The sequence below is a fragment of the Aplysia californica genome, unplaced genomic scaffold (genome assembly GCF_000002075.1).
Source record: "Aplysia californica isolate F4 #8 unplaced genomic scaffold, AplCal3.0 scaffold01473, whole genome shotgun sequence".
NCBI classification, from domain to species: domain Eukaryota; kingdom Metazoa; phylum Mollusca; class Gastropoda; order Aplysiida; family Aplysiidae; genus Aplysia; species Aplysia californica.
The window spans coordinates 18,410-40,247 of record NW_004798743.1 but is presented as its reverse complement, the minus strand read 5'-3'; the positions used below and the strand labels follow the sequence as shown (position 1 = coordinate 40,247).

The 21,838-nt window shown below is 40.6% G+C and overlaps 1 protein-coding gene across 1 annotated transcript in view; it reads left to right on the top strand.

Annotated features, from left to right (window-relative positions):
• LOC101858382 (protein crumbs) overlaps positions 1–21,838 on the top strand; it is a gene marked incomplete at both ends in the record, with an annotated part of 42,266 nt that overhangs the window by 10,896 nt on the left and 9,532 nt on the right. The window contains 14 exon segments of the mRNA XM_005112894.2: positions 217–430; positions 1,474–1,651; positions 2,874–3,000; positions 5,531–5,684; positions 6,721–6,823; positions 7,107–7,342; positions 9,026–9,161; positions 10,266–10,453; positions 11,805–11,921; positions 12,136–12,331; positions 16,913–17,027; positions 19,321–19,528; positions 19,733–20,033; positions 20,794–21,058. Of these exon segments, the coding sequence (XP_005112951.2) occupies positions 217–430; positions 1,474–1,651; positions 2,874–3,000; positions 5,531–5,684; positions 6,721–6,823; positions 7,107–7,342; positions 9,026–9,161; positions 10,266–10,453; positions 11,805–11,921; positions 12,136–12,331; positions 16,913–17,027; positions 19,321–19,528; positions 19,733–20,033; positions 20,794–21,058 (2,538 nt within the window).

Genomic DNA, 21,838 nt, shown 5'->3' with positions numbered 1-21,838 from the left:
CAACGAGTGCCTGTCCTACCCGTGCTTCAACGACGGGACGTGCATTTTGTCATTTTGTGAAAATTTACTTTAGCAAACACACTTTTTTTCCCATACTATACGGAATGTCCGTTGTTATGTCAAACAAACAAATAAACAAACAAACAAATAAACAAACGAATAAACAAATAAACAAACAAACTAATTAACAAACCACCACCATCATAATCTGTCCAGGAAATCAACGAGTGCCTGTCCTATCCGTGCCTCAACGAGGGGACGTGCACCGACGGCCAGGACAGCTTCAGCTGCGCGTGTGTACCTGGCTACACGGGCCCCACCTGTGCCGACAACGTGGACGACTGTGTCGGGCAACCGTGTGACGTACAGATTTCCGAGTGTCATGACCTGCTGAACAACTACTTGTGTGTCTGCAAGTCTGGCTTCACAGGTCGGTTGTTGATTGTTGTTGTTGTTATCCTACAAATGTGAGGCGTGCTGACGAAATGAGTTACTTCTCGCAATCCACAAATGGAGAAATTGGCCAAAAATTGACATTTGGGTCAAATTTGTAGATTTTCTATTGATGCCATATTCTTTAACTATAACCTGTCTTTTATTATTTCATACTTATAAATTGTAAAAACTTTACCTGTAAGTGTGAAGGTTGGAATCTGGAAAGTAATTCATTTTGTCGGCTCGCTTCCCAAATGTAGAATTGATTACATTGATTGTATGTCAAAAGACAGTATATGTGAGGCGGTCAAATCAGACGCTTGTCAAACAATAAAAGAAAAGAAAACGGCATTTTTCTGGGTGTTATGTAATTTTTTCAAATTTTCTTTTTGTGGCACAACACTTTTTATGTCCTTTTAAAATGCTGTTCTGGGTAGATTTTACCGAAAAACGTTAATTGAAGGCACAAGAATCCACTGTCCAAGGACTCTCAAACTTTGGAAGTCACCACACTTTGACAGTCATTTTCTCGCTAGTTTATCTCTCAAACCAGGCGACCCTACCACCTTCAATTACAAATATCTGGACTTCAGTTCCAGATAAAGGGGAGCGCGCTCATATGACCTTAGCAGTTGCGAGCGCCGTAAAACCCTATACTACATACATACATACAGATAAAGGGGTAGTTTTTTTGCCAAATGCAAGACAAATGAACAAACTTTAAGATGATATAAATAACTCTATATGCCCAAAAATTGATGAGCGCCTGATTCCACCGCGTCGTGACACATATTATGTCAAATCTGCTTCTAGCAGGAACAAATCAAATATGTAAAAAATATTTTTTTCCCATTCGTTGTCCTCGAAGAACTTACCTCAGCTGCCAGAGCTTCAAAGAGTCTTTCGGGGCATTATTACTGTTTGTTTAATCATATCTCAAGGACTCAAAGATAATATAATGTGTCAAATCTTCCTCCCTCAACAGCCTGTTAAATATCTTTTTCCTTTTTTTTCTCTCCCTTATTCACCTATCTCCAGGCACGTACCCGAACTGCCAGAACATCAACGAGTGTGACCTTCACATCTGCCAAAACGGAGGCGCGTGCCAGGACCTTCAGGGTGACTATAACTGTACCTGCCTGCCGGGCTACACTGGGAAAAACTGTTCTGTCAACATCGACGACTGCGACCCGGATCCCTGCCAGCATAATGCACTGTGAGTTTTGTGGTATCATTACGTTATAGACAATGAAAGATTTTGTCAGTATGTTAGTGTTTTAGCACCTATATGGCAGCTTGCACTGTATGCTTCCCAGGAACTTGAGGTTGTTTCAGAATGCTCTCGGGTCTGCTGGGGTAATTGTATAGATTGTGAAGCGCATAGAGCTTGCTGTTGAGCGGAGATTTGCGCTATACAAATGCTATCTTTGATTACCTATTTTTACGTTTCCTGAAAGTGACAAAGTTTTATCTGACATTTTTGGCCGTTTCAAGATACTAAGACCATGAGATCAGAAATCGAACGCTCTATATGCTCTATCAAAATTGTAAGATTATTCGGAAATGTTATCAAGACTTTCAAAGAATTGCAATAGAAAAAACGTGACTTGATGTGAAACTTAAAATCCTTGGCGTCAAATTTCTCCAAACTAGGTACTGAGCAGACAGATCTTTGTAATTCTGAGGTAGAGATTATTCACTGATTGATTGACTTTTGATTCTTAAAATTTTTAATTTTTTATCAAGAATTTATTCAAGTCAATTTTTATTCCAATTTGATTAATTTCTCGGCCTTTTCTGGGGTGGGAGGGTTGTGTTTCTTGTTGTGTACCTTTCTACTTTCTTTGTTTTTGTCTTTTTTCCTTCTCTAATGTTGTTGGGGCTGGTGGTGTGTTATTCTTGAAAAAAAAAGGGAGAAAAATCATCTCTCTGTCAATATTTGTGACTGTGCCTGAGATCCTATAGACACCATACCTTTGTTCATTCTACAAAGTCAAAGTGTTTTGTGCCCCCCGAGGCAGTGCTACTGACTAAAGTGTCTTTAGACCATTCCCAAAGGCGGGACATTTCTCGTTCTAATGCACAGTAGAATTGTAAATGGGCTGATCAAACAATGTCATGCTCATAACTGTGCCTGAACTACAACAGGGGACTGCTGCTTTTTCTTTCCTAATCCTTACTATCGTCATTTTCCTCTACTTCTTTTGTATGTTTGTCACACTCTTGTGACCCTCTATTTTCGGGGTGTCTTGATAGTCGAAGCAGACTTTGTGCTGTTGAAGCTAGAGAGGTGAGCAGAGTAAGCTTGATTCCCTGTAAGGACTTCACTGTTGACATCCACTCCTTGGCGCTCAAATGATCTTATGCAGCTGCGAGTGCTGCAAAAACTATACTAAAACTAAACTAAACTAAAAACGAACAAACGCGTTTTCCCCCAGATGCACAGACCTCGTCGCTGACTACAACTGCACGTGTCTGCCGGGCTACAGCGGAAAAGACTGCGGCACCGACATCAACGAATGTGAAGGTCACCAGTGCCAGAATCAGGCCAACTGCACGGACGGGGTACTTACTTACTTAATTACTTACTTACTTTCTTAGTTAATTACTCAATTACTTACTTGCTTTTTTACTTAATGACTTAATTACATACTTAATTACTTACTTGCTTTCTTATTTACTTACTCAAATACTTACTGAATTACTTAATTAAGCTAGTCAACAAAAATTAAGGAACATTTGAGAAAAAGTGTATAACTTCGAAAGCAAACTTCAACACGCAATGAAATTCGGTACACATTTTAATCAACATGTGTATAGCAAGTACCAAAAAAGAAAATTAAGTTATTCCATTTTAACTTGCTTAAAACGTTAATTGAGTTTGGTAGGGGTTAAAATCCCAAATCACAAAAATTGTCAAGCGGTTTCGAAGTTATTTTAACTTCTGACTGCAACAAAAACAAAACAGTTCAGATGATTTCAATAATGAGTATGCCCACCACAATTGTCCTGGCACTTAGTACACCGGCTCCTCATCGAGTTTATGAGGTTGGTGAATACTCTCTGAGGCGTCCCCTGCCACTCTGCCTACAGCGTCTGAAACAGTTGCTGCGCGTCTCCTGGAGGGGTGTGGTTGTCTCTGACTCGACGTTGCAGCTCATCCCAGAGGTTTTCTATGGGATTCAAGTCCGGACTGCAGGCTGGCCAGTCCATTCGGTTGATGCCAGCCTGCTGCATGAAGTTTTGGACAAGTAACGCTCTATGAGGTCGGGCGTTGTCATCCTGGTACACTGCATGTGGCACCATCTGTTGCAGAGTAGGTAGTGCTAATGGACGGAGTATCTCATCTCGGTAACGTATTGCAGTGAGATTCCCTTGCACTTGGTACAGAGGTGTTCTGTGGTTCAGACTGAAAGCACCCCATACCACCACGGAACCACCTCCAAAAGGCATCACTTCTCTGACGGCTTCATCGAGGAGCCGCTCTCCGGGTCGCCTCCAAACCCTGATACGGCCGTCATTGTGATGCAAAGAGAACCGGGACTCGTCGCTGAAGAGAACGTTTGCCCACTGTTGACGTGTCCATCTTACTTGGCGTCGCCAAAAGGCAAGACGAGCTGCCCTGTGTACTGGGGTGAGACGCTGGCGGACTGCTGGTCGACGTGCATTAAGTCCAAACTCATGAAGACGTCTTCGTACTGTCTGACAACTTATGTTAACACGAGTTGCCGCTCTCAGCCGTGTCCGCAATGCGATTTTCTGGAGCGTATCTCGACTGCGGAGCTTGTTTATGAATGAATCGGTCTTCTCTTGCATTAGTGGCTCTTGGTCGACCTGATCTGGGTCGCTCTTGGGCACTACCAGTGGCGTTGGCACGCTGAATCAGCCGTGAAATGACAGAAACGGACACTCGAAGACGTGTAGCAACTTGTCGGAGTGAAACACCATCTTGTACCTAAGCAATGGATCGTCCTCTGTTTACATCAGACAATTTCTGTCGAGGAGGCATGTTTATGCTTAGCCCTACAGCAGCAGAATCGTGTATCCACAGTGAAAATGAGCGAGTGCAAGTCACTAACGAGACATGAATCTTGCAATTGAAAACTGATTTTTGAGCGTTCATAATTTTTTCTGACGGTAAGAGCTAGAGAATAAAAATCGATAATTGGAAAACATTGGACCTTTTTGCCCCCTCCCCAGCTCATCGCACAGGAGTCACGTGCACTTCAAACCCTGGTGTGTACAAGCCCATTAGTCAGAGAGTAACATTTCACCAATATCTAGTTTTTCTAGTTAAAGTAAAACCTCGAAAGAATGCATGCAAATATATCACTGTTTTTACAGTACGTTCCTTAACTTTTGTTGACTAGTTTACTTAATTAGTTACTTACTTTCTTACTTACTTACTACCTTACTTACTTACTTACTTTTTAATTACTTACTTACTTACTTACTTACTTACTACCTTACTTACTTACTTACTTACTTACTTACTTACTTACTTACTTACTTACTTACTTACTTACTTACTACCTTACCTACCTACCTACCTACCTACCTACCTACCTACCTACCTACCTACCTACCTACCTACCTACCTACCTACCTACCTACCTACCTACCTACCTACCTACCTACCTACCTACCTACCTACCTACCTACCTACCTACCTACCTACCTACCTACCTACCTACCTACCTACCTACCTACCTACCCACCTACCCACCTACCCACCTACCCACCTACCCACCTACCCACCTACCCACCTACCTACCCACCTACCCACCTACCTACCTACCTACCTACTTACCTACCTACTTACCTACCTACTTACCTACCTACTTACTTACTTACTTACTCCAGCCTTTGTTATCTAATGGTGCTGAGGGGATAAGCAAATATCTTTCTCTTGTTTCTTCTGTTGTCTGCCGCACATTAAACAAATTTGTATCTGATGTTTCCCTGTTTTCTGGGCCAACTGTGCAGATGGGGGGGAGAATAGCAAATACATCCCTTTTTTTCTTTCTTATCATGTTTAGTTTGTAGAGAATGTTATAATGATTAAAAGAAACTTGTGTGTATTTCCTTGTGCCAGGTCGCGGAGTACACCTGTGATTGTGTGCCAGGTTGGACGGGCGTGCTCTGTGAGGCAGACGTGAACGAGTGCGACCCTGACCCCTGCGAAAACGGAGCCACCTGCCTCAACCTGCGGAATGCCTTCAACTGTACCTGCCGCCTAGGGTTCAGAGGTCAGTCCGTCATATCGCGACGCGACGACTCTAGGGCTTTCTTGTTGTATCTCTGTTTTTAATAACAGTGAAAACGGTTCATAACAAAGAGTGAGCTGAAAAAGAAGTCCCATTTTCACTGTTTAAAAAAAATAGAGATACGACAAGAAATAGTGAAAACAGTTCATAACAAAGAGTGAGCTTCAGAAGAAGTCGCATTTTCACTGTTTAAAAATGTAAAGATAGGACAAGAAAGCACTGTGGTCGCGATATGTTTGTACCCACTGAACAGACTTCAGAAAGTGTTGCAGTCTTTTCATACTTTTTTTGTTTCTTCTCAGTTTTTTTTTTTTTTTTTTTATAATTCATTTTTTTTTTTCTGGTGCAGGTGTGTTCAAGTTTGTATGTTCATCTTTTTAGAAGAAAGATGGGTGGTTGGTGGGTGCTCTGGTGTGGTTTGCACCTTCTTTCCTATCACATATCTATCATCCTTATCTCTCCTCCTTCTTTTTCTGTGTATATTGCTCTATAGTAATACCTCTATTCTTCTGCACTTATATGACCACTTTATGTTGCAAATGCTTCAACAAAATTATTATTTGAATAAAATCTGACACAGGTGTATTCACATTTAGTATGGTCATTTTCTTAGGATTAAGGATTTTGTTTTTTATTGTTCTGATTTTGTTGTTGTTTTATAAAAAACATTTTACAATGGCCATTGTCAGGCATTGATAGAAGAACTATTATTATTATTATTATTATTATTATTATTATTATTATTATTATTATTATTTATTATTATTATTATTATTATTATTTTTTTATATTATTATTATTATTATTGTTATTATTATTACTTCTGTTATTATTACTATTATTACTATTATTATTGTTATTATTATTTTATCATTATTATTTCCTTAATAATTATTATTGTTGTTGATATTCTTATACTTTTTCTTCTTTTTCTTCTTCTTCTTATTATTATTACATTTTGCAATGAAAGTTTTTCGACCAACTCCTACATTCCCGCCAAACTTACCCCCCCCCCCAGGTCCAACATGTGGAGAGAACATTGACGACTGTGACCCTGACCCTTGCCTCAACGGGGCGCTGTGTGTGGACGGCGAGGCAGACTACTTCTGTAACTGTACCAGGTGAACTAGCCACACAGATACAGCTGTGTTACAGTAATCATGATGATAATAATAGTAATAATAATGATATTAAAATAATAATAATAATAAAAATAAAATAATAAAAATAATTTTTAAAATAAATAAAAAATAATAGTAATAATAATGATGATGATGATGATAATAATAATAATAATAATAATGATGTAGGCACATTGTGCTCGGTGGTGTGTTGGTAATCGCATGAGATGTCTGAACTACGTGTAATTCTATAAAGTCTAAATCTGACCGTTTCCTTCTGCAGTGACTGGATGGGGAAGAACTGCTCCGACGTTTACGACGCCTGCTCCTTCGAACCGTGCCAGAACAACGCGACGTGCAGCACCCTTCCTCCGAGGCAGGATTACGCTTGCAGCTGTTTGCCAGGTTTTACTGACAGCAACTGCCAGACGAACATCAACGAATGTCTGAACAACGATTGCTTGAGCTTCCAGCAATGTTATGATGGCATTGACAGCTTCACCTGTGCTTGTCCTATAGGTAAATTTCTTTTGATTATGATTATTGTCTGTTATTCAAAAGCCTTGTCTACCCCCCGGGGCGGTGCTACTGACTGAAGTGTCTTTAAGCCATTCCCAAAAGGGGGACATTAATCATGTTCTTATGTACAGTAAAATTGTAATTGTAAATGGACTGATGCATCAATGTCATTCTCATAACTGTGCCTGAACTGCAACAGGGTACTGCTGCTTTTTCTTTCTTAATCCTAACTATCGTCATTTTCCATTTATTTCTTTTGTATGTCTGTCACACTCTTGTGACCCACTATTTCCGGGGTGCCTTGATAGTCGAAGCAGACTTTGTGCTGTTGAAGCTAGAGAGGTGAGCAGAGTAAGTCTGATTCCCTGTAAGGACTTCTCTGTTGACACCCACTCCTTGGCACTCCTATGACCTTATGCAGTTGCGAGTGCTGTAAAACCTCTACAAAAACAAGACAAAAGCATTGTCCTATAGGTAAATTTCTTTTGATTATAATTATTATAACCCTTATCTCTCTTCTTTCTTTTTTTGTTTGTTTGTTACTCTCTTGTAACACCTCTAGTCTTCGGCACTTATATGACCTTATTGTGTTGCAAGTGCCGTAAAACTTTTACTAAAACTAAAAAACTCTCTTCCTTCTTTTTTTGTGTTTGTTACTCTCTTGTAACACCTCTAATCTTCAGTACTCATGTGACCTTATTGTGTTGAAAGTTCCGCAAAACTCTTACTAAAACATTATTTCGTCTCCACTTTCTGCCCCCACCCCCTCACCTACTTTGCCCCCTCCTCTGGGCTCCTAACTCTCTCTGCAGCCTTTATACTACCACTCCTTTGCTCCTTCTTCTGCTGTCTTTCAGCCACACCCTAGATCTTCTGGTAGGAATAATCTACCCCTCGCCTTCTCGGACAAGGCCGAAAAATCTCGGAGGTCCCGTGTGCAAGTTGCGTGCGTTAAAGATCCGTTGGTTGTCTAAAATCAACAAGAGTGGGCTTCGGCCGCCACCCAAGCAAAATTCAAAGTTTCCTACCAACTGAAAATGTTTGGTGTGTTCGGCACGCTCATGTGACCTTATGCAGTTGGGAGGGCCGCAAAACACTTGTGGTTGGTTGGCGGGTGCTCTGGTGTGGTTTGCTCCTTCTTTCCTATCAAACATCTATCGTCCTTATCTCCCCCTCCTTCTTTTTTATGTTTGTTACTTTCTTGTAACACCTCTAATCTTCTGGCGCTCAAATGACCTTATGCAGTTGTGAGCGCCGCAAAATACTTATGGTTGGTTGGCGGGTACTCTGGTGTGGTTTGCTCCTTCTTTCCTATCAAACATCTATCGTCCTTATCTCCCCCTCCTTCTTTTTTATGTTTGTTACTTTCCTGTAACACCTCTAATCTTCTGGCGCTCAAATGACCTTATGCAGTTGTGAGCGCCGCAAAATACTTATGGTTGGTTGGCGGGTGCTCTGGTGTGGTTTGCTCCTTCTTTCCTATCAAACATCTATCGTCCTTATCTCCCCCTCCTTCTTTTTTTATGTTTGTTACTCTCTTGTAACACCTCTAATCTTCTGGCGCTCATATGACCTTATGCAGTTGGGAGCGCCGTAAAATCTCTACTAAAACTAAACTAAGCAAAACACTTACCAAAAAAAAATAAAATAAAAAATAAAACATTGCTTCTCCCCTTGTCCCAGGTTTCACAGGTGCCCAGTGTGAGACGGACATCAACGAGTGTGAGCCCAACCCCTGCGTGCAGAACGAGACCTGCCACCAGGTGGGCTACGGGGACTACAAGTGTGACTGCGAGCAGGATTTGGTGGACATTCGGCAGTGAGTATCCCATCAGAGATAGACGTGAGACTGAATATCCCATCAGAGATAGACGTGAGACTGAGTGGGCTATCCTGTCAGAAATATTGGATTTACTTGACATTAGACAGTGATAGGTATCACATCAGAAGTAGGGGATGTAATGAACAAAAGACAGTGATATCCCATCAGAGATAGACTTGAGACTGAGTATCCCGTCAGAAATAGATCCGAGACTGAGTATCACATCAGAGATAGACATGAGACGTGAGTATCACATCAGAGATATTGGCAGTAAGGGCAGTCAATGGCTAATTTTGGTGAGACAAGGGACATAACTGTGATATCGCTGTCTCATAAATTCAACAGAGTTAAATTCCTTTTAGGTAAATTTAGTTGTGTGGAGTTACAATGCTAATAATAATAATAATAAGATTTTATTCTTCTCTCACACTCTCACATACAAAAACTGCAACTGTGTGTTATTTTTGTGAGAAGTAAAGAGAATTTGTCTAGTTAATTTTTGTCCCCATCACAAAATAATGATTCTACTTTGTCTCCATTCAGAACCCTTGCATAATATATTTTCTTTATTTCCTGAAAATGGATTGTTGGCGGTTGCTATGGTGTGGTTTGCTCCTTCTTTCCTCCTATCATCCTGATCTCTCCTCCTTGATTTTTGTGTTTGTTACTCTTTCATAACACCTCTAATCTTTGGCACTTTAATGACCTTATTGTATTGCAAGTACCATAAAACATTTACTAAAACTTAAAAAAATAATGATTCTGATGTCAATGTGCTTTACTTCGTCACCGTTCTGAGCCCTCACACAATTTACTGTCTTTATTTCCTACAAGTGGGTGGTTGGCAGGTGCTGTGGAGTGGTTTGCCCCTTCTTTCCTATCAAACATCTATCGTCCTGATCTCTCCTCCATCTTTTGTGTGTGTTTGGTTGTCTCTCATAGCACCACTAATCTTTGGTACTTCTTATATGACCTTATTGTGTTGCAAGTGCCGTAAAAACTAAGTTACTTATACAGTTGCGAGCGCCGTAAAACTCTTACTAAAAACAAACAAAAAAACTAAGTTATTAAAGCTACTAAACTTCTTATTCCCTACTACAGCCTGATCGGAGAGAAAGGCCTGTTCCTCACGGGCTACACAGGCAAGAACTGCGAGATCGACATCAACGAGTGCGAATATACGGACCCGCCGTTCTGTCAGGGTGGCAGCACGTGTCGCAACGAGCCACCTGGGAAGTTTATCTGCGACTGCGGGGACATGCCCACGGAGGACGGGAATTTCCCCTTTGGTAAACTTCACATTTGTCTCGTTTTTGTCTTGGGCATTGTGGCTTCTGTCGTGTAATTGTAACCACGCATCATTATGCTGGATATCGGACTGAAATTATGAATTAAACAAAAAAAAAAGCAAATATGTCTGTATAATCCTTTTTACTCTCTCGATATATTATAATAACAGAGTATTTACAGTATTTATTCGTGGATGGTTGGCGGGTGCTCTGGTGTGGTTTGCTCCTTCTTTCCTATCAAACATCTATCGTCCTTATCTCCCCTTCTTCTTTTTTTATGTTTGTTACTCTTCTGTAACACCTCTAATCTTCTGGCGCTCATATGACCTTATGCAGTTGCGAGTGCCGTAAAACTCTTACTAAAACTAAACATTATTTATTCATCTCACATGTAGTGTTATGTATATGTCATTCACTTCCAAATTGGAAAATTTACGGAAACAAAGTTCATTAGGTTAACGCTGAAAAAAATCCAGATCCATGGAACAGAAAACTGTGACTTGTTGAGATGGAAAAGGAAAAAAGAGAGAGAAAATGTTGGGGGTTTTTCTGGTCAAGGGTTTGCTGTATAGGCTCTGTTCCGAAAAATATGAGGCAACGTAGTGAAATCAGGCGCTCGTCAAAATAAGGAAATCAAAGAAACAGGCATTTTTCCTACAGTTTAGGCTAGCCAGTTTTATAGAATTTTTGTTTTGAGGCTCAACGCCTTTTATGTCCATATAAAAACACATTTCTATGTGGATCTTACTGAAAAGCGTTGATTAAAGGTACAAAATATATGTAAATTTTCAATTTTCAAGGACTCTCAAACCATTAAAGTTACCAGAATTTTACCTCTGAAACCAGGCAATCACAAATATCTTGACTTCTATTCAAGATAGATAGAAAGATACTTTTTTAAAGTCGAAAACATGTCAAATGAGCAAGCTTTAAGATGATACCAGTAACTCCATATGCCCAAAAATTGACGTGGGTGGTTGCGGGTGCTCTTGTGTGGTTTCCTCCTTCTTTCCTATCAAACATTTGTCATCTTTATCTCCCCTTCTTTTTTTTTTTGTTTGTTACTCTCTTGTAACACTTCTAATTTCCGGCACTTATATGACCTTATTGTGTTGCAAGTGCCGTAAAACGCTTACTAAAAAAAAAAAAAAGATAGAAAGGTACTTTTTTCTACTGAAAACATGTCAAACAAACAAGCTTTAAGATGATACCAGTAACTCCACTTACCAAAAAATTGAAGAGCGCCTGATTCCATCGCGTCGTGGTACAATAAATGCGAAAGCCGTTGACCTTTGACTTGTTGACCTTCTTATTAAAGTCCCGGATGTCCTCTCTCCTCCTTCTTCTACAGGCCGGTTGTGCGAGACGACGCGCTCCTACTGCGACGGCGCCGAGGTGTGTCAGCACGGAGGGACGTGTGTACCATTGCTGGTAGGGCGGCGATGTGAATGCGCTCCTGGCTACACAGGTTGGTTCAGAGAATTTTTCATATTAAACAAAAATTGATGTATCATTTATGAGAAGTGTGCTGACAAAATGAGTGCATCTTCGGCACTCATATGACCTTATTGTGTTGCAAGTGCTGTAAAACTCTTACTAAAACATTACTCATAACCCCCCCTCCTCCCCTTCCCCCTCCCCCTCCTCTCCCTCCCCCTCCTCTCTCTCCCCCCTTCCTCCAGGAGACAACTGCGAGATCAACATCGACGAGTGTGCTCCCCAACCCTGCGACTACAACAGCACATGCATCGACGGTGTCAACGGCTACACGTGTGAGTGCGTGCCGGGCACCACAGGTTTCAACTGCTCTGTCAACATCGACGACTGCCAGTCGGAACCCTGCCTGCACGGTGGCCAGTGTGACGACTTGCTCCAGAAGTGAGTACAGCTGACCTACTGTTCTCAATTATTCACAAACTGTATATACAAGTTGTTCTCATCATCAACCGGTGCTTTGCCAACTGGCGTGGGCAATCATGGACCTACACTTCCATCTGTCTTGGGTTGCAGCGATGGTGTCTGTTGTTCTTGCTGCTCCCAGCCATGTTGTCAACTTGTCCAGTATCTTTTCCCTCTGTCTGCCTCTACCTCTCTTTCCATCAAACTTGTCTGTTATTACATTATTCTTCAATAATTCTTTCGGCATTGTGTGTGTCCAATGAAATTTGCTTGTCGCTTTCATATATATTCATCATAAGCTCTCATCTGCTATTTGCTTGAACCAAGACTTCTTCAAGTTGTTTTACCTTGTTGTAAATGTGCTACGAGGGACTTTTCCTGTGGTTTGGATAATCTGAAATGGAATATTCTCCTCACTGTTTATGTTTTTATATTCTCACACCCTTCCCCTCCCCTCCTCCTTCCTTTTCCAAATTATCTACATAACAATAACTGTATTCCTCAATCCGTCCTACCCTTCAACCCAATTCATACCCAAAGTTTGTCTGTAATTCATACCCTGACTTTTTATTTGTCTGCATTCAAAAATATATCTTCAGTTCATATCCCAACTTTTTATTGATCTACATTCGAAAGTATATCTTCGATTCATGCCCTGACTCTTTTTTTATCTACATTATAAAGTGTGCCTTATATTCACGAGTTAAATTCTCATTTGTTTAGCTGTGAATGATCTTTGCAACTTTTAAATATAGATGTACCGTTTCACAATTTTCTTGTTTAGAGCAAGCACTTTTTTCGTCGTTCAATAAACACTTATGGATAATGCTTATTTCTCAATATGATAATGAACTAGATTTGCATTTTGCAAATCCCGAGTTTCTCTTTATATTTGCTTTTTGTCTCTTGAAGCTATGTTTGCTTATTGATAATTCTGATGTTTGGAGTAACGCTTGGTAATGAACATAAAACACCGATGGAAAGCTGCTGCTTATTTTTGCTCTAGGATCATGGGTTCTTTTTTTCCTTGTCATTGCTCACAAAGCTGCTTTAGTTATTGCTTGTAGTTGGAAAAATCCTTCGTTTAGTATTTGTTACTTTCTTGTAATACCTCTAATCTTCAGCACGTATAGGACCTAATTGTGTTGCAGGTGCCGTAAAACATTTATCAAAGCAAACTCAGTACATGATGTGTGGATTTTTAGATTATCTGTCACTTTTTATTCAGTTCACTGATCACAGAGGCTGCTTTTAACTTACTGACTTCAGAGGCTAATTTTGACTAGGTGGTTCAATAGACCACTGTTGATTGATTCTGGGTCAGCCCACTTTTGATTCATTGATGCAATAGAACACTTTTGACTGATTGGCTGGTTGATTCTCGAGCCACCATCTCTTGACTGATTTATTCTAGAGTCCATTGTTGACCGATTGATAGTAAGCGCTATTTTTGACCGAGTGATTGTAAGCGCTACTTTTGGCAGATTGATTGCAAGGGCTACTTTTGACCGATTGATTGTAATCGCTACTTTTGACTGAGTGATTGTAAGGGCTACTTTTGACTGTTTGATTGTAAGGGCTATTTTTGACTGTTTGATTGTAAGGGTTATTTTTGACTGTTTGATTGAAAGGGCTACTTTTGACCGATTGATTGTAGGCCCTACTTTTGACCGATTGATTGTAAGCGCTACGTTTGACTGTTCCAGGCAAGACCCAGAATGTTTACTGTCACTGCAGAACCCCAATGTTACAGTGGGTTCGGGTTCCATCTCTGCCTGGTACTGGCTTGCTTGTTTCGTTTGCTGTAGTCTTTTGTGGATGCACGGACACGATTGTTGGATTGCTCAAACAGTGCTTGTGTGTAGGCCTCTCACCCTTCCCTCACCTCCTACCCCCCTCCCCTCCCCCTCCCATCCTCTTTCCCCAAATTCTTTCAGTTAGGGGTGCCACTTTTCAGAACTACTAGAGATTTTGGGTAGGCAGTTGGTGGGTGGGTGGTTGGCAGGTGCTCTAGTGTGGTTTGTTCCTTCTTTCAATTCAAACAAATATGGTCCTTCTCTCTGCTCCTTTTTTTTCAGATGCCACTTTCTAGGAACACCTCTAATGTTCGCACTTCTACGACCTATTTGTGTTGCAATTGCTGTAAAACGTGCACTAAAACTAAACTGTCTGACTTAACAAACACAATGCAGGAGTTCCCAATGAAAGCTCAGTTTTGTATGCACTTTTGTGCACCTTGTTTTAATTGAATACACTGGTTCCTTTGTTGCTCAGAGGTCTTGAAGTGGGTGTTGTTGGGTGCTCTGGTGTGGTTTGCTCCTTCTTTCCTGGAAAAAAATCTATCGTCTCTATCTCCCCTCCTTCTTTTTTGTCTTTGTTACCCTCTTGTAACACCTCTAGTCTTCGGCACTTATATGACCTTATTGTGTTGCAAGTGCTGTAAAACCTTACTAAAACTAAACTAAAGAGGTCTTGACTGCAAACGGTGTTGTTTGTTGCCCGTGTTGTTTTGACGACTGCACCAAGATTTGCTGTGTGTATAGACTGCCTCATTGCTGAAATGTTGTCTGTATTGTGAGTGTCATTTGTGAAGAGTTCATGCCATGATTAGTGACACTGTGACTTGACAAATGTCGTAACAGTAAAAAGGTACCTGAGACATTAAATTGTTGTTTGTTGCATCTTGCGTATTTGTTCTGCAAATGTAAGATAAGGTTTTTATTATCACCGTCTTTCCACAAGTGCATAACTGTATTCTTTTTGGTCGTTTTGTTTTGAGACAATTAAAGAAAAAGGCTTTTGAAGTTTATAAAAAATTATAGATAGAGACTTTTGAAGTTTTGAGAGGATTTTTTAAAAAAAGAAGCTGACCAAATCAGAACCATATTTTTGGCACTCATTGTTTTTCAACTGAAAAATAGGAAGGAAATAACAAAACTGTATCAATGTGAGATGCCTTTGATGTCTTTATTGGAAGAACAGCTTTATCTGGAGACCTTCAAACATTGATTTGATTCATTGTGGCATGATGCCTACAATATTATATTATATCGTCTCGCTCATTCGATAATTGTCTAAGTCATTCTGAGAGCAAACTGAGCTATGGCCACATCTAGATAATTTGATTAGTTCCCCAAAACTTCTGTCAAGTATTGTTTTAAACTTTGAATTTTGATAAAACAAAATAAAATGTTTTAAAAAAGAAATATGTGTGCCATGTCTGTTTTGTAAGTGCAACTGTTTTTGATACTTTTTACAAAACGCCAAAAAATGATTTAGGCACTTATCAAATGAGCGTGAAGATTTATAAGTTTATTAAAGATTAGGGTAGGGTTATGGCTATGGTTATGGGTTGGGTAAGAGTAATCCTTATCCTATCCCTTTCCCTTCCGCGAACCCTAATTCTAACATTAACTTTTAACTCTTATCCTTACCTTATTACCTGTATCGAGCAAATGTGAAGAAAAGTTGCAGATCTGGAAGAAAGCCTAGCTTTGCTAGCTTTGCTCTAGTTTTGGTATGAATGAACAGACAAAACGGAAGACTGACCAATGATTGTCTCCAGTTTCTGCCGTTCACTGTAGTCAAAGGAGCACCGCTGGGAAATGTTCCAAATGTGCACGTTTTATTCCACATTTGCTGGGTTCGGGTAATAAAGTTAGGGTTATGGTTGGGGTTAGGATTGGGGGTATTGGTAGGGTAAGGATAACTTTACCCTAACTGTTGCCCTTACCCAAGTCCAACCTTAACCCTTACATTATTACTGGAATCCAGCAAATGTGAATAACACATAAACATATGGAAGATTGCCCTGTTTTATTTGAAGGGTTTAGTTTGTATTAGGGAATTATCTTTTGCTAATATATTGAGATGGAAATCTTTTATAGTTTGACAGAAATTGTTCTTTTGCAGAAAAGTATTGTTTCCATGTGTCTCATGTGTATTATATACTATTGTTGTCAGAATGATCCATTCAAATGTATGCAAAGAGCTCAAGATTCTCTTTATTGATAGCTGTTTTATTTTCTGTCTTTTTATGGATTCCTTGCGTGCCTCTTAATTCACCCTATTCTCTTCACAGGTACATCAAACCCATAAAATGTTAAACCATTATCTACCCTGTGGTGTATGTCTTGATTTTTTTTGTGGGTTGATAGCTTGTGTTCTAGTGTGGTTTGCTCCTTCTTTCCTATCACACATGTATCGTCCCTATTTCTCTTCCTTCTTTTTTTTTGTGTTTGTTACTCTCTTGTAACACCTTTAATCTTCAGCACTTTGTGTTGCAAGTTCTGTAAAACTCTCTCTCAGACTCAAACTGTGGGTGGTTGGCGGGTACTCTAGTGTGGTTTGGTCCTTCTTTCCTCGCTAAAACTAAAACGAAAACTTTCCTATCAAACATCTATCGTCCTTATCTGTCCTCCCTCTTTTTTGTGTATGTTACTCTCTTGTAACACATCCATTCTTCAGCACTTATATGACCTTATTGTGTTGCAAGTGCCGTAAAACTCATACTAAAACTAAACTAAAAGACTCAAACTTGCTTTTTGTAATTTTTTCTAGCTTCAGCTGCAATTGCACGGACACAGGTTTCTTCGGCGACCAGTGCGAGCACAATATCGACGATTGTGTCGAGTTTCCCTGTGTGAACGGAGGAACTTGCGTTGACGGTGTCAAGGTTGGTCCGTCTTTAGCTTTTTTAAAATGTAGATGTTTTATACTATATGACCTCATTGGGTGGGTGGTTGGCAGGTGCTCTTGTGGGGTTTGCTCCTTCTTTCCTATCAAACATCTATCGTCCTTATCTCCCCTTCTTCTTTTTTATGTTTGTTACTTTTTTGTAACACCACTAATCTTCTGGCGCTCATATGACCTTATACAGTTGCGAGCGCCGTTAAACCTCTACTAAAACTAAAACTGTTATTTGTAGCGTCGGTGGCCTAGTGAATAGGCTCTCGTGAGGTCATGAGTTCAAATCTCGTCAGGAGCTTGACGATGTGTCCCTGGGAAAGGCACTTTACTCGAATTTTCCTCACTTCACCCAAGTGAGAATGGGTACCCAGCTATAGACAGCGAAAGATCTTGTCAGTTCATTAGTGTTTGAGCGCTTAATCAGCTGCTTGCACTGAATGCTTCCCGGGTAGCTGAGATGAATATTTCTGAGTGTTTTATGGTCCGTTGGGGTAATAATATAGTGTAAAGTGCATAGAGCTTGCTGTTGAGCCGGGGTATGCTCTATACAAATGCTATTTATTATAATTATGCCATATTGTATGCGCAACGAATGGGCTCATGATAGGAGGGACTGGTTTCCCACATAAACAGATACACAAATCAACATGGGTGTCGCCAGACCAACAAACTGAAAACCAGATTGACCACATATGTGTCAACAAGAAATTCAAGAGATCAATAAGGGATGTTAGAGTTTACAGGGGTGCATCATCTGCTCATTTCAACAATCCGACTAAAACTAAAGCGAAGACAGGGAATTGTCAATAATCATAGGTACCGGTACAAAATGGAATTTCTGAGAGAGCCATCGTCAAGAGAGGAGTTTAATGTAGCAGTTAAGAACAGGTTCCAAGCGTTGGAAACACAAGGCGAGGATAGCAGCATGGAAGAAACATGGATCTTCAAAGCTGAGGATCTTCAAAACAAATGTGAAGACTGTTCTACTGTATGGTTCAGAGACACGGAGGCTCATAGCATCAGCAGCAAGGAAACTGCAGAGCTTCGTAAATGGATGCCTACGAAGGATAGTGGGGATCAAGTGGTACGGTCGAGTCACTAATGCTCAACTGTGGGAGAGAACATGCCAAAGGCCAATAAAGGAAGACATACAGGTGAAGAAATGGAAATGGATTGGACACATCCTGAGGAGACCCCCGTCAAGCATCATCAGGCAGACTTTAACATGGAACCCACAAGGAAAACGTAAGAAGGGAAGACCAAAGATGACATCGAGGCAAGCAGTACAAGCGGAAATTGAAAAAGCGGGGACATCATGGAAACAGATAGAAAAGGATGCTCAGAACAGGCTTCACTGGAGTAATGCTGTTGATGGCCTGTGCTCCACTGGGAGTTAAAAAAAGGGCAAGAGAGAGAGAAGAGAAGAGATATTGTATGTAAACCGACTTTTCTCGTACAGAATTTCACCTGTTGCTGTACCGTACTATACTATTACTTACTTATCTCATCCAGAATTTCACCTCTATACACATGTGCCATTCTGTACGTAATCTGACATTTCACATCCAGAATTTCACCTGCCGTTATGGTATACTGTACTTTTACTGGCATATCTCATCTAGAATTTCACCTCTATATATTATTATATATATACGTGCCATACTGTACTTAAACCGACATTTCTCGTCCAGAATTTCACCTGTCACTGTTCTATACTGTACTTTAAGCAACATTTCTCGTCCAGAATTTCACCTGCTGTTTTGCTATAGGCCTACTGTACTTTTACCGACATTTCTTGTCCAAAATTTCACCCGTTGTGGTATGCTGTACGTAAAACAACATATCTCGTCCAGAATTTCACCTGTGGCTGTTTTATACTCTACTATTACTGGCATATCTCATCTGGAATTTCACCTCTATATATATATGCGCCATACTGTATTTTAACCGACAAATCTCATGCAGAATTTCACCTGTCGTTATGGTATACTGTATTTTAACCGACATTTTTTCGTCCAGAATTCAACCTTAACATATATGCGCGATACTGTACTTAATACTTAGCACAGGACCGAAACCTGCACCTCCCCTCGACATCCTAAGGATACCAGAGGAAGTAAAAAGTTAAAGTAAAGTACTGTACTTAAACCGACATTTCTCGTCCAGAATTTCACCTGTCTTTGTGCCATACTGTATTTTAACTTTTAACTGACATTTCTCGTGCAGAGTTTCACCTGTCGTTATGGTATTCTGTATTTTAACCGACATTTCACGTCTAGAATTTCACCTGTCGCTGTCTGCCCGGGTACGCGGGAGAGACGTGCAATGTGGACATCCCTGAGTGCGCCGTGAAGCCGTGCTGGTACAACAGTACCTGTCTGGAGTACTCTGATGTCAGTCTCTACGACATGGGAAACCCCAACTTTGTGGACTTCAGCTTTGAGAAGGCTGCCGGATACCTGTGTGTGTGTGTGCCGGGGGCTACAGGTGAGTGTGTGTGTGTGTGTTTGTGTGTGTGTGTGAAAGAGAGAGGGAGAGAGAGAGAAGGAGAGAGAGAGAGGGGGGGGGGAGAGAATGAGAGAGACTGAATAATAAAGAAGTAGAGTATGCGATTGTATTATTAAAATTTTTCTTTTTAAGTAGTTCAGCCTAGCACAGAGGTCAGTTGATGTTTGTCTTTGTTTTTGTCAGGCAAAAATTGCTCGGTGGACATAAATGAATGTGCCGCAGACCCGTGCCAGAATCACGCGACTTGTGTTGACAAATTCAACGACTTTGACTGCTCTTGCGCGCCGGGATACGAAGGGGACCTCTGTGAAACGGAGATCGACGAGTGCGCAGTTCTCTCCCCTTGCAAGAACAACGGCCAGTGCCAGGATATGCTCGCGGACTACAACTGCACGTGTCCCGTGCCGCGAGCCAATCAGCGGAACTATGGCGGGAAAAACTGCACCACATTCCTGCAGGGTTGCCAGGGCGCTTCGAATTGCAGGTCAGTGTAGTAGTTTGAAAATGTTCGACCCATGAGAAGAGATATGTGCACAACCTGTACTTTTTCATTTCGGAAACTTTATTTAATAAATGGGTGTTTTATGTGATGTGATGTGGGCCAAAGGCCTTAAACAGTGAATTACCTTACTTTGTAACTTTCAAAGTTTTTGATAATGATAATAATAATAATAATAGCAATAGCCTGTCCGTCAGTTCTGACGATGACCAATCCAACTGCAGAGGAGAATATGAGAGGCATCGTGGGGAAATCAGGCCCTCGTCAAAATAATGAAATTGAAGAAACAGGCATTTTTCTGCCCGTTTGGTAATTTTTATCAAATTTGTGGTTTTTGTTTTTTGACTGAACACCTTGTTTATGTCGATATAAAAACAAACATGTGAGTTTTACTCAAAAATGTTTAAAGCCACAAAATATGACAATTTTCAATTTTCAAGGACTCTCAAGCTATTGAAGTTACCAACCTTTAGCGGCTATTTTTTCGCTAATTTTACTGCTGAAACCAGGCGACCCCACCTCCTTCAGTCACTAGCATCTTGACTTCTATTCAAGATAAAAGGGTACTTTTTTCATTGACAGCAATGTAAATGAATAAGCTTTCAGATGATACCAATCACTCCACACGCCCAAAAATTGACAAGCGCCTGATTTCACCGCATCGTGACACATATTTTAGTAGTGATATGAAGATAACGATTAACCGACGTCTTTATGCAAACTTTTTTTTCCCTCCACCAACCAGATATGGCGAATGTATTCCGGTGCTGGTCTCAGAAGTCCCCGAGGAGCACTCGTACCGGTGTGTGTGTGACCCCGGCTACACGGGGCGAAACTGCGACATGTCCACCGTCATCAGCTTCAAGAAGAGCCACTACGTCATGGAGGAGGTTCTCTCCCCTCACTTTGACCTCAGCCTCCGTTTCCGCACCACTTTGTCCAGCGCCACGCTCGTCCTGAGCAAGTTCTCCGCCCGAGTGTTTGTGTATGTTCAGCTGCTCAACGGGAAGGTGGGTTACGTTGTTTGTTATGTCATTTATAGGATTCCTGCGGCCTCCTGGAATTCAAGGAGTCCTTGAAAACTCCTTGAATTTGCATTCAAGGGAAAATTTCTTTGAAAACTCCTTGAATTTGAGGAACCTCCTTAAAAAATCTTTGAGTTTGAGGAACCTCCTTGAAAACTCCTCGAATTGCGTCGGATCGGACATGAACAAAATTTTTGTCGGATTGCTCTTGGTGCACCGTCGAAAATGGCATGAATTTCTTGACCAAATCTCCTTGAATTTTAAAAATATTTCCTTGAAATCTCCTTGAATTTGGTGGGGAGTTCATGACAGAAACCCTGTATTTTTTATAGTAAGGTTTTACGGTGCTCGCAATTGCATAAAGTCATATGAGTCCCAAGGGGTGGATGTCAACAGAGAAGTCCAGACTGTTTGAGTGTGAGAGTTTTGCAGCACTTGCAACTCAAATAGGTCGTATAAATGCTGAAGATTAGAGGTGTTACTACTAGAGATAAACATGCAAAGAAAAAGACGGAGGAGAGATAAGGACGACAGATGTTTGGTAAGGAAGAAGGAGCAAACCACACCAGAGCACCTGCTTGGACTTATTTTGAGGCGGTGAATGGAATTATTCTGAAAATTCTAAACTTAAAACTGATCATTTGTCAAAACCATTAAGATGTGACGCTGTTTACAAAAAAAATAATTTTTCATTGAAACCTTCAAGTATTTTATGAAGTGAGTGAGCATTGTCTTTATCTCCACCCCCTACCCCATACTCCCTCC